Raw genomic sequence first — 13,159 nt, 5'->3', positions numbered from 1 at the left:
TTTCTAATTTAGTCATTTTTTAGGACTTCAAAGGATATCTGTTCTTCATTAGTGGAAATTCTCATACTTAAACCAGCTTCACAAAAATATAAAGTTAAGGGCATTTCGTATCACCAGCAGGGGGAAAACCTTCATGCTTGAATAAAATTAAGACTTCCAAATTAAGTGGGAACCAAATTTTTAGAAACTAAGAAGAAAATATTTTAAAAATACTGCCAGCAAAATAAAAAGCTAAGATGACCAAAAAATAATTCCTAGTAGTATATGGAAATATTAAAAATAACATTTAACTTCTAAATAGGAAAATAAACCCCACAACATGGTACATATGCAGGACCCCTTAAGTCAAAATAAACTTTATGTAGATTTAAACAATATAGATAGGTTTAAAGTTTCTAGCTAGCAAATTCACTTGTCAACTGAGTACCTTCCCCGGGAAAGAGCTATTACAGGCAATAAAAACAAAGTTGTATTCAAGGACTTCAGCCCAGAGGCAGCAGGCATGAAGGTGATTAGTCATGAGCAATACACGTACTATGATGTTTCCTGTGAACAAGTGCCCAGCACCTAACACTGAGGACTTAGGTGGGGAGGATGGAAGGACTCAATGAAGACGAGACCTGAAGAATAAGGACATTCTTGGCAGACAAAAGGAAGAAAGGGCACCATCAGAAGGAACGCTTCAACGGACTAAGGACGGGCACGCTAGCCAAGTGGATCATCTGAGTCTGGCTCTTGCAAACAGGGTGGGGATGAGTGGAAGATGGAGACAGAAAAGAAAGACACAGACTGGTCACAGAGGACCTACGAATTCCATTCCAAAATCTTTCAAAAAATTTCAAAGAACTACTGCAATCAGATCTTTTCTTTAAATATCAACAATAGGCTGAGTCAGAACTTGACAGAAATCCCTGTGAGAATGTTCGAGAACCAGTGTGCATTAGTCTGTGTTGCCATAACAAAATGACACAGATTGGTGCCTTATACAGTAGAAATCTGTTTTTTCAGATAGAGAGGGCAAAAGTCCCAAGACCAAGGTTCTAGTACAGCTGTGTTCTCTTAAGGTCTCTTTCCTTGGCTTACAGACAGCTGCCTTCTTCCTGCATCCTCCATAGCCCAGGCTGGTCTCAAACTTGCGGCAGTCTCAAACTTTCCTCAGTCTCCCAAGTGCTGGGATTACAGGAGTGCGACACCATGCCCAGCCCTGCATATATCTTAAAATGATCAGTAAACTGATTTTTTCAGGATTATTCTTGATACGTTCATTTATGCTGGAACATAAATTGTGAGGTCATCTATAAATCATATCTACAACCATGTATACACCTGAAATGCTCTTGTAGAGGTGCTAATGGATTAATACTTGAATAATAGAACACAGAATGCCATAGTCTTAAGCAGTTTGAATTTTTTCAATGAAATCTACTGGTGTAACTAATGATTTTATATAAAAAAATGAAAAGTTGCATATGGGAGTAACATTTATTTATCAGCTCTCTGGTGAACAGTTTTTACACAATCAGATACAGATACTCTAAAATTCCACATGGCTCTGGAATGTACTAAAGCATGGATACAAGTGATTTATTATTATGTTTTTAAAAAGCAACACGGGAATATTCTGGAAGATTTTAATCAATTTAACACTATTATACATTAAAGAGAAACATTTTCCAAAAACATTCCCTCACAAGGCAGACAGTTTTATATTTACATTAGTAGTATTACAACAGTTTTAAATGTTAATCTATGATACAATAATGTTACTTCAGAAAACATAAAAAATATATTTCTTTTTAATGGTCATGCTCCCATTTTTGATGAAAGCTCACTTTTCCTATTATTACTTTAAGACTGTAGAAATGCATAACAGGCATCCAGTCGGCTTTATAAATTCTTTACGACAGAAGGCGTCAAACAGAATAGGCGGAAGGCTCCTCGTCACTTAGGTCTGAATCGTCATCTACTCCTTCAATGACTGATTTCTTCCCTTTACAACAGGAGACAATTAATCCAATCAGGAATACCTGTAAAATTAAACAAGCTGCTGGTTACTTCTCAAATCTAAAATCATTTGGAAGTAATGCACTTAGAATTCAATGGCAATAGACATAACACTAGTAAGTTTGATACACATTTAACATTTTTTTTGGTACCGGGGATCGAACTCGGATCCTTGCGCTTGCAAGGTAGGTGGCAAAACCACCGAGCTAAATCCCCAGCCCAATATTTAACTTTTAAAAGGAACGTCAAATGGCTCTGGGATGGCTGTACTTACCCCAAGAAAGGCCCAATTACCAAAATAGTACACAGCACTGAAGAACCAGAACTTGTGCAGGAAGAGGTATGTCCGGGTAACAGTACACTGATCTGTAAGAGCGAGTAAAAGACTATGGTAAGACACCTCCTTAGAACTGACAGTGCACTCTATTGAAGATGCTGCTAACCACACTGATTACCCAGAGCACACTGCCAGTGAATGTCGGAGACAGGACTGGGATTCAGGTTTCTCTCCAAAGCCCACTCTCAATGCCCTGAATGTAGTTTTAACTGCCAATTATTAGGATCTATTTTTAAAAAATGAATGCCACCATTGTAATCAGGATCATCAGTATTAAAAACATTATATTGGCTAGGTCAATTTATTTGAAAGAGAAAAATAATTTCAACTGGCATAGCTTAAAACAAAATAAAAATAAAGTTTATCAGTGATTATCAAGAAATGATGGACAGGCTGGGAATTTAGCTCAATGGTTCCTCTGCCTGCCTCGCAGCAGGTCCAGAGTTCCATCCCTGGTACTGAAAAAAAAAAAAAGAAAAAAGAAAAGAAAACATACCTTTAATTTTTATGAACTTCAGCAAATAAGAGCTATTTATTAAAGCAAAACCGAGCTAGAGGATTTTAGTCCAGGTTATTGCATAAGGGTTCTAATAAACTTTAAAAATGTTTGTGGCTGACAAACAGTTTTCTGAACAACAGAAATTAGGTTTTATTTCCCCAAAATCTAAGGCTTGCCACATGGATATATAAAAATTTAGATAACCTAGATCTCATCTACTCCAGTCCCGCCCACGTCTCCTGAGCCACTAAATAGCAAATTGGACAAGACCGACCGTCTCTTTCTGGCAAGGAAACGTGCACTTTACTAGAGAAGCAACCTCTTCCTTCCAGTAGTGAGAACCGCGGAACTGAATTCCTGTCTGATGGTCCCTCAAGAGCTTCTTTCACATTCTTTTTATTAACAGAAAAGTGTGGAAGAAACACACAATTCTTGAAGCAAACAAGAAAGCTATCGAGCTTAGGTGGCTGGAAAAGTCCTTCCCTGGCCCTCACGGTTGGCACCCAAGGGCCTGGAGTGCAGCCCACATGGGAGAGGCCGCTATCACTTCCTCTCTGCCCCCACTGCACTGTCCTCCCTTCTGCTGCACAAGTTACTTCAGAGTAACAGTAATTTTACCTGCCATCCTTTCCATTACATAAACCTATTTTAAAGTACAGAATACACATATTCGTTCATATTCGATATAATCATTGAAATAAAAGTAAATTTAAAGCAAGGGATGTTTTACTTAAATTTTACATCATTAGATTTTCTAATATTTTAAAAAATTAAAATCTGAGAAGATTACAAGGATGTCAAAACAAGACACGGGAAAGCCTGTTAAAGAGAAGCGTAGACAAAGAGGTCTGCTATGGTGAGAGGAAAGGCCAGGCTCGGGAGACTGACAGACCCAGGGTGGCTGTCGCTTGGCAATACGCAGAGGAATGGGCATGTCACCACCCTCCTCCCAGGATCTGTGAAGACCAAACAGAGCCACCAAAGCCCAAGGGACAGTGGCAGGTGATATTATTTTTCTTCCATTTTTTTCTTAAATAAAACCAAAGCCACGATAAAGAACATGGTTCCCAACAGATACTGAAATGGCAGCAAGATATAACAACGCATCTTAAGCTTTTAGAAGTGCATGTCCAGATCCCCGATACCTGTCCTCCAATTTGTTCACAGGGGAAGGAAAAAGGGAGGGGTGAGGGAAGGAAGGAAGAAAGAGAAAAGGAATTTTAAAGAAAATGGAGGGAAAAAAGGAGAAACAAAGCCTCTGTAAATGGGAAGGGGAAGAAGAGTTGAAGGGAGGGGAGAGGAATGGGAAAAAAGAATTAAGATGTATTATGAAGAGGTACAAATTCCCTACGATGAGTGTGATCATTATATATGGCAAACATGTGCTAATAAATTAAATTAAATTTCAAGAGAAGTACATTACCAATAGTAGCAAGGAAAATAATTATTCAGGGATTAGTTCACGACTACTTGTGCATATCCGTTATATTTTTTCTACATGTAGTTCAAACAAACCCAAGTTGACTAAGCAAAATTCAACGGTATGAATTAAATGACAGGATATAGTCCTAAAAAGTATCAGTCAGTTCTTTAAGCAAATAGAGTCTTCTTGAATGTTTCAAAAATGAAGAGAGATCTAGGCTGGGGAATCTATGCAAAAAAAAAAAAAATGCCTGTTCACAATTAAAAATAATGAGTATTATTCCTGGTTTAAGTACTGCCTGAGCTTCACTGCACAAATATAAAACTTGTTTTTTTTTTAAAAAAAATTCAATCTTCTCAATAACACTCAAAACTCTAAAAACAGAAGTCCTAATATTCATTTCCACTCTTAAAGATATTTTAAAAGTCAATACTTGACTGAATTAGAAATTTCGAAACAGGGATTACAAGAGAGGCCACGCCAGGAGAAGCGAGGACAATCAAATCGCTTCCCACAGAGGCCAATAACCTGTTCAGCGACATTTCAGACTGGCACGCGCTCTGTTCCTCTGGCCCCACCACCAAAACCATACCAGGAATATCTCCCGTCACTCTGTTTACATGTTCACCACTTTGAAAGGTTGTGGATTTGACACAAGCTTTCCAAAATAACATAAAAGGTAAAATCCACTGTTAACGTTTGGCTTTGTTGTTGAAAATCAGCTAGAATAAATATATACAGACGAGTAGATACCAGCTTTTTACAGTCAGCTTTAGCAGTACACTGCATTTACTCATAGGGGGTGGCCCTACACCCACAGAGTAACTCTGTTAAGCGACTGGATTACGCGTGGAATAAACAGGGGAGCCTCTTTCGTTACCATCTGCTCACTGCCGATTGCTCACCTCAACCACGGACATCTAAACTGAAGGCTTTCAACACTCATCTGAGAAAATAACAGGAAATACTTTGCACTTGCTTTTACCTTCAAAATAAATTTAAACTGGTAGATGTTCCATTTGGGGACTCTTTTAAAATCAGAAGTGTTCAGGAGACTTCTGACTGTTGTCACTCAAAAGGACATACCAAAGTTCCCATCAAACTAAACACTGACAATGAAAAACAAAAAACATAATTTCTTTTACTTTCTGATGAGAGTGGCTATACAGAAAGTGTCCAAATAAAAAGTGCAACGGGGGTCTGAAGTACATAAATAAAATCGATAGTCTTTAAATCCCACTATTACCACCTTTCCTCCTATCAGAGAAAGGCAACGAAGCCATTTTGTCACACACTGGCGACGTTTACTGGTTTACCTGATAACTTGAATAATAAATACTTATTTCCTTTTAGATCACTTTTTAATGTATGCTGATTGCCACTAAGGTAATTACAATTATCAATTATAACAATTAGCACCATTTACTTTAAATGTTCTTTTAAAAAGTACTCAGTGCTGATTTAAAGCACAACAGGGTCACTTTAATGTTAAGCCCTCACTCAACATCAATTTATAAATAATTACACTCTATATCTGTATTAAATCTTTATGTTACATATGCATAGAGAAGGCATTTGAGAAAACTGATGGACCACGGAGAATATTAAAGCATTTTGTTTCACAAATGATAAAAAAAAAAAAAAAACTGGCAGAAAAATCAAACTGTTTACAATGTTACTTCGTATCTCACTGCTACCCAAGATTACACTAACTAGGGTCCTACTATTACTACTGAATATTTATAAAGGAAACAAATATTTTTGTTTTTAGAGACAGGTTCGTGCTAAAAATTACGTAGTTTTTAGGTGAATACAATGGGATTCATTTAACAAAGAAAGCTAGAAGACATTCAATATATTAAACTTTTGTTATTGTAATGACTACTCAAAAAGAAACAAGATGTGGCTCAATTTTACAAATTGTATTTGAGGGAGAAAAAGATATAATTATACTTTTTTATCCTCAAGAGCTTACTTGTATGCATGCAAGAAGGGTAGAGAGAAGATATATAAATAACTACAAATTAAGGGGGAAAATGTAATTAATATAAATGCATTGGGAATTCAAAGGAAAAAAGTATGTATACACTTTGGAGATATTTTAAAAGAAGGTCTGGTTTGAAATAGGCTTTGTAAGACAGTCAGGATTTTGACTGATGAAAATGGGAAAAGTGGGATGAAGACTGGTTGTGACCTATCAAGAAAATAGCTAAAAAAATCAAATAAGAAAAAGATGACCTTATCTAGAAAATGCATTTTCAAAAGCTAGAAACTTGTAGAATGAGTGTTAAGGAGTAGCGGTCCTGACATCCTAGCCTGAATTTGTCAGAGGAAGACATGGTGAAGACTTGCGGTTTCCACTGGCAACCTGGCGTAATCAGGGTACTCTGGAACAGTGCTTTCCACGACCTGGTTCCCAGGCCGGAACCATGAGGAAACTTCCAGGGTCCTAGCTGAGAACTGAACTCAAAAACTTTGCAATCCGAGCAAAGAATCCCTACAAGTGTTTCTGACTAATGCCAGCATTTGATGACCACTGCTGAGAACAACTGAGCTAACGTCACTTGGGGTAGAAGCTGAAATGTAAAGCAACTGAAGTGAGAGGTACTGACGGCGAGAGCCGAGGTCGAAGGTCACCGAAGGTCATTAGGACATCAGCACAGGCTTCAGCTGTAAGGGAATCTACCAGGCTGCCGCGCAAGGGCCAGCGGTGGAGCTGAGAAGTTAAGTTGTCCTGCGAGTTCTTGACTTATGAAAGGATACAACAAAGGCAGCCAGGTTCAAAGGGATAAATAGATGTATAACTTTAACATCTGTGACTAGATTTTAAAGATCATTTCTCCAGATAGGCTCCCTAACAGAACATGAGACAATAAACAAGTATTTCCTGATTAGAGCTCAAAACATGCGCATCACTTCTGACTACTTCCTTTGTCACAGCCTTGTTAGACTCATCAGCAAATGCCTTTGGCTGTTGCATTAAAGTATCTCTAGACCTGACCACTTGCTACCATGGCCACTACCACCAGCAGTCTCCGGATCACTGCGAAAGCCTCCTGTCAGTCTGCTTTTGCCCTTGGCTCATTACAGTCTATTCAGGGGTTCACAAATAATGGCACACAGTGCCAGTCTCGGCCATCACGGGTTTGCAAGTTCTACTCAAACATATTAGAATTGTCTATGGCAGCTCCCATGCTGAATGGATGTGGTAGACTAACTCAGGCTCCACAGAGCCTCACACATTACTCTCTGGCCGCTTACAGAAAGCATTTGCCAAGTCCTGATCTCTATGATCACAGCAATCCAAACGATCCCTTAAAAATATAAATCGCATCATGCTATTATAGATAAGCAAGTTAATTAGATATCCAGGGACCCCCTCAAGGCACCAACCTTACAGGAGCCAACACAGAGAGGAGCCAACCTGGAGAACAACTGAGGCACATTCACTGGTTAGCGTTATAAAAAGAAGACGCACTACTTCCCCTATGGACAGGAGTGATTGATATTCTAACTGGGAAATCCCTTGTATGTGCCTTGTTTTCCCATTTGACCCCCATTTAATCACTATTACCTGGGTGACTGTACTTGTAATCTTATTGGTCAGTCATGGTTTTGTCCTACCTCTTGCCCACCTTGAAAATCCACTGGGTCCTATAGTTTTGTCCCATTTTGTACCCACTTCACCACATGGCTTTACTCTATAAAACATCTTTGAAAAGCGAGGTGGGTGGGCAATCCACTATCCAGTTCCCCTTCTGTCTTGCTTAGACAGAAGCTATATTTCTCTCAATAAATTTTTCCTACTCTTAACCTCCATTTTTCCTAGAATTCATTCTTTGATCTTAGAGAACACGAACTCGTATTTCGAATACTAGCAGGTTTGGGAGTCACCTCTCTTCCCCCTACATCAATGCCATTTCTCTGCTCACAATCTTGCAAATACTTTCTTCTGAAAGTAAAAGCCACAGTCCTTTAAACTTATCTGTTGCTGTTCTACTTTCCCGAGTACATCCCCACAAGACACTCACCTTACTCTCTACTGGAATGCTCTTACTCAGAAACCTTTCTTTCTTCCACACTTCCTGAAGGTCTTTGTGCTCAAATGTCATCTTCTCAGTAATAATTTCCTTCCTACTTCACTAGAAATTTTAAACTACCCCTCCTTCCCAGCCCACCTACCCTACTTTGGTGCTTTATTTTTCTCCACAGTGCTTATTTTGAAAGTTGATGGGGATGAGAATACCTGACTGTTCTGTTGATGATATCCATCACTTAAACAGCACTCAGCATATAGCAGGTGGTAACAATGTTTTCCACTTGGCATTGACTCCTGTGCCTTGCACATGCTAGGCAAGTATTCTAACTCTCAGCTATACACCCAGTCGATCAAGAAACATTTACGTGAGAAAGCACAGGAACGGCACATAAGCAGAACTAAATTATATGGGATACCTGAAACTAAAACATCTGTAAGTTTATCTTAAGAATTTCAAGACCAACGGGGCTTGGTCCTTAGCATCGCTGAAGATAAGTCGGTATCTTCTAAAGGTGCTTGAAATGCAACACAGTCATCCCTTTTGGTTTTATCCCACAGAGTAACTTTCTAAATAAAGCCACCAAAAATTGCAACCATTCTACTAGAGCTGGTTTATCCTCAACTTATAGACTAAACCTAAATATCCTTAACTTTCCCATTCCCATCCCCAAATTTACAGACTATAAAGCAAAAGGCCCATACAGCTTTTTAAAAGGTCAAGGGACTGGCTGACTTCTGAAGTGGGTCATAGTCCTAGTTAGGAAATTTCAGATAGCCTAAAGGGATTAGCTTGACTTAGAAGGAGGGAAGAGGCATTCGGTTCATGTTCTGTATTCAAACCTGTCTTTCACATCAGGACAGTAACAATCTCCCACCGTTTTCATGTCTGTTGTATTTATAGACCACCACTGAGCACAGAGCTCACTGCCAAACGCTACCACCACACAGCACCAGTCACTTTCCTACTGAGGTCTTTATGGCCTAGTTTCTAGGAAAATACCAGTTTCATCTTTGTTCTGTTACAGTGAGTGTTCCTCAGAATGAACATTTTATCTACATCTATAAAGTCAAATATTAAGTATCAACTAGTGTAGTAACTCTTTTAGTAACTGTTTTAGGCGCTTTTCTTGTTGCTGAGACAAAATACCAGACAGCCAAAGTTAAAAGAAGGAAGGTTTATCTGGCTCAGTTTGTAGAGGTTTCAGTCCATATTCAGCTGGTTCCAAGGCAAGGTGGCTCGGCAGAGGGCATCACAGAGGAGAAACGGTTCGGGTAGGCAGAAAGTAGCAAAGCAAGCTGTAAGCCACAAGTGAAGAGCAAGGGCATTAGCCCTCTTTCTGACCCTTACACTGTGTATCCAGGCTACACACCCTCAGGGTGGAGAGCACTCACACCCAAAGTGGGACACCCTTAATCCTGCCCAGAACTTTGCCAAACCAATCAGTGGACAAATTTAGTAGACACACACCCTTGATCCCAGCAACATATACCCCATATCCAGCCACCTCTGAAAAGCAGCCCCTATGACTGCACGAGGCCTTGGCAGGGACATCTAGACACAAACCATGACAGTGACACTGGTTTTAAACATAGGTGGAATGTGTAAAAATCATTTTTCTTTGTTTATAGACCAAAGCTGGGGGGTGTTAAAGTCACCTGAATCCACTGTATGTGATAATGTACTGTAAATACTTAAACAGTATTGCTAAGTCATCTAGGATTTGAAATAAAATTTCTAGGAAAACTCAGAAATTTAAGGAGAAAGAAATAATCCGTGTTCTGGAAAAATATAGCACAAAGAAGTTAAGAAACAAAATTTTAAGAAGTCTCAGTAACTACCCTTGCCACTCCCACTTTTCAACAAACAAGAAGGAACAAAGTCCTCCCTAAAATCAGTATCTACTTGGTACTATCTTGTCTCTTTTCAATTTTACTCTTCAAAATGCTTAATAAGTGGGTTTTTTTGTTTATTTTGTTTTTCTGGTTCCGGGGACTGAACTCAGAACCTTGCACTTTTGAGTCAGGTGTGGTGCAGCTGAGCTAAATCCCAAGCAAAATAAGTGGTTATTTAATGCCAGGAGTAATAAAATGTATTTATTTTTAAAAGCACAGAATGAGTATTCACTTCTTGCCTGAGATAAAACCAGAATTTTAGACTTCTACTATATACAAGAACTAAAAAATGTGATTTTACACACACACACACACACAGAAACACACTCTTGTCATCATATAGTATTTTCTTTTTAATGTCGAAACATACAGAGTGGTATCATTATATTTTTATATTTTTAAAGCATCCTGCTGATAGATAAAGCCTACGTGTATGGTACTGGGACTGAACTCTGAGGGAGGGTCTTGGTAAGTTGCCCAGGCTGGCATTGAGCTCATGATCCTCTTACCTCAGCCTCTGGAGTAACTAACTGGGCTTACAGTTAAGGGTCACCATGCCCAGCTTGCAATTATTTTTGTTTTGCTATTTCTCATCTAAACTTGGTGACACTTTGGAATTGGTTAGTTATTGGGAGTGACTGAAAATACGAACACAATTCCACACTTCCATCAGAGGAAATAGTTTACAGGACAGAATAGGGCTGGGACCACTCCTCCCCATCCCATGACCAGGCTGGATGACAAGAAAGGTAAGTGAGAAAAGGAAAGGCAGTTGTTCGGCTGGGCACAGCAGCACACGCCTACAATCTCCACACGCTAGTAGGCGTGAGGATCAGAAGTATGAGCCCCAACTAGGCAGTTTATGGGGCCCATTCTCAAAACAAAATAATTTTAAAACACACGAGATGGAGCTTGTTGTGAAGGCCCTAGGCTCAATCCTCATTAAAAAAAAAAAAAAAAAAGAGAGAACAAAAAACAAGAGAACATGAGATAATAAATGAAAGAGAAAAAAAGACAAGGTCACCTTAATCTTGAGGTTTCAAGGGTGGCAAGACACATACGTGCACAGAAATTAACTAGCAAACCGAATATAACAGTAGTTGAGGACTCTGAATTCTAAATTACTCACAAGGGCAAGTTCCTATGATGTCAACTGTCAACTCTTCAAATCTGAAAACATCCCTGATCTAGTAAAGCCAAATCTGTTAAATTTACTCAGTGAGAAAGAACAAGGAGGGCAGATTTATAAGGTTAGGGGGATGAGGAAGTCAGACAGGAAGAAGAGGCCTAACCCGCTTCCGGAGGAGGGGGAGAGGGAAGAACAGCGGGCTACACTGTTCACCCGGAGGAGCCCGTGGAGGGCGGAAACAGATGAGCGTGGAGCCCCAAGTTCTCCAGGGCCTCCAGTCACTCGGGGCTCTGCGTCCAAGGCAGCCAAAAGCCCCAGATCCCCGGACTCTAACCTGTTTCTGCATCTGTTTTTCATCCCCGTCACCCCTCGGTCAGGCTCGAGCTCAGCTCGCAGCTGCTTCCTACATGCAAGGTTCTGCAAGGCGAAGAACCGGATAGATCTGGACTAAGACCGTGTAATTTGAGGTTAGTTGGCAGAATGAGGAAAAGCCTTCTACCAAGTTTTACTGAGCAATTCATCTTGATAAATAAGCTACTTTTACTGTGTTATCGTCAGGGGAAAACTTCCTACAGCAAGAAGATAACTGTTCTCTATTTCTAAATGCTGCCTAACAAAGGGGCAGGGAGCTACGTCTGCGCTCAGAATGACTAGGCGTGGGCGGCCTACACTTCATAGGGTTACAAAGTCTTCTAAATGTACTGATCAGCATGTGAGAAATGGTTTAATTTCATTATGAATTACTAAAGTTAAATGTGGTATTCTGGAATGGACAACGTGCTGGATCTCACAAGGGGAATTTGGAAAATTACCAAAAAGAGGAATTCTAAGTTGCTGATGCTATCAGACTGTTTTAACTGGAGAATTTGTTTCTGCTCCTAGCTTTCAAAGCAAAGATTTCACATAAGAAAATATAAAAACTGCTCTATCGTCTTTGCATTTAAATTGGTGAGTTATTAAAAAATATGAAAAACTCCTCAATAACTTTTAAAGTACAATATACCTTTAGAGTTTTAATTTTTGAAATTTTAATATGTTCTTTGTGGATTTAAACTGTCATCTTATATAACAACTTCTAAAGAAAAAATCTTGTAGGCCTAGTCAGAGAATGGCTCATTTTACATGACTATGTAGTAATTAAATCATTTTATTTAATGCTGAAAAATTCTATCAGAAATGTAGACAATTATTTTACAGCAGATTCAAAAATAAACAAGATTAACTCAATTTCCTACAAAGTTGTACCTTTTAATCTAAATTGTTTAGGGAATCAACAGGTAACAATATACTTTTATGTTCAAATAAACCGTCATTTTGTAGGACAAAATACAGAATGTTAAACCAATGAAGATACAAACAAATTAACAGGATTTTAAAAAGTATATAAACATAACTGTTAAATGTATATGACTATAGAAATAACAGGGTACACTATCTCCGCAATGGTTATTTAGAAATCTTCTTTCCCCGTTCGTGCCTGGGCATGGTAACAGGTGGTACTGGCTAAGGTCCCTCTCCTGCTCTGGTGCTGGTCTGAAGTGGCCCCTCCTCTGCCTGCCCCGACAGGAGGGAGGCCTGGCTGAGGGGAGGGTGCCTCTCCCCTCCTGGCCACCCGGAGAGAGCACTTTCCAATCCCTGCACCTTTCACCACAGTCTATCCCTTGGGACCTGCTGAGCGAGCAAGGTCTGCAACTTCTGAAACTTGGAGCCAAAATAAACCTCTCTTCCTTTAAGCTGTCAGTGTCAGCTACGGATGGTAAAGTAAGACGGGAAAAGTGTTTCAAAACAGAAGCAATCTGGGTGGTGTAGAGTGGCTCATACTGTTTTTTTTTTTT

General features: G+C 39.3%; 1 protein-coding gene across 1 annotated transcript in view; it reads right to left on the bottom strand.

The window, feature by feature from the left end:
* Positions 1-1,474: 1,474 nt before the first annotated feature.
* Lmbrd1 (LMBR1 domain containing 1) overlaps positions 1,475-13,159 on the bottom strand; it is a 92,044-nt gene continuing 80,359 nt past the window's right edge. Inside the window, exons 15-16 of the mRNA XM_010617925.3 lie at positions 2,279-2,370; positions 1,475-2,027 (exon numbers count right to left, since the gene is read on the bottom strand). Coding sequence (XP_010616227.2) covers positions 1,914-2,027; positions 2,279-2,370 — 206 coding nt within the window. The 3' untranslated portion in view covers positions 1,475-1,913. The remainder of the gene's footprint in view (positions 2,028-2,278; positions 2,371-13,159) is intronic.

The sequence above is a fragment of the Fukomys damarensis genome, unplaced genomic scaffold (genome assembly GCF_012274545.1).
Source record: "Fukomys damarensis isolate Sample0158 unplaced genomic scaffold, DMR_v1.0_HiC HiC_scaffold_27, whole genome shotgun sequence".
In the NCBI taxonomy this organism is placed as follows: Eukaryota; Metazoa; Chordata; class Mammalia; order Rodentia; family Bathyergidae; genus Fukomys; species Fukomys damarensis.
The sequence above is the reverse complement of the archived record's forward strand: the minus strand, read 5'-3'. Positions and strand labels throughout refer to the sequence as shown.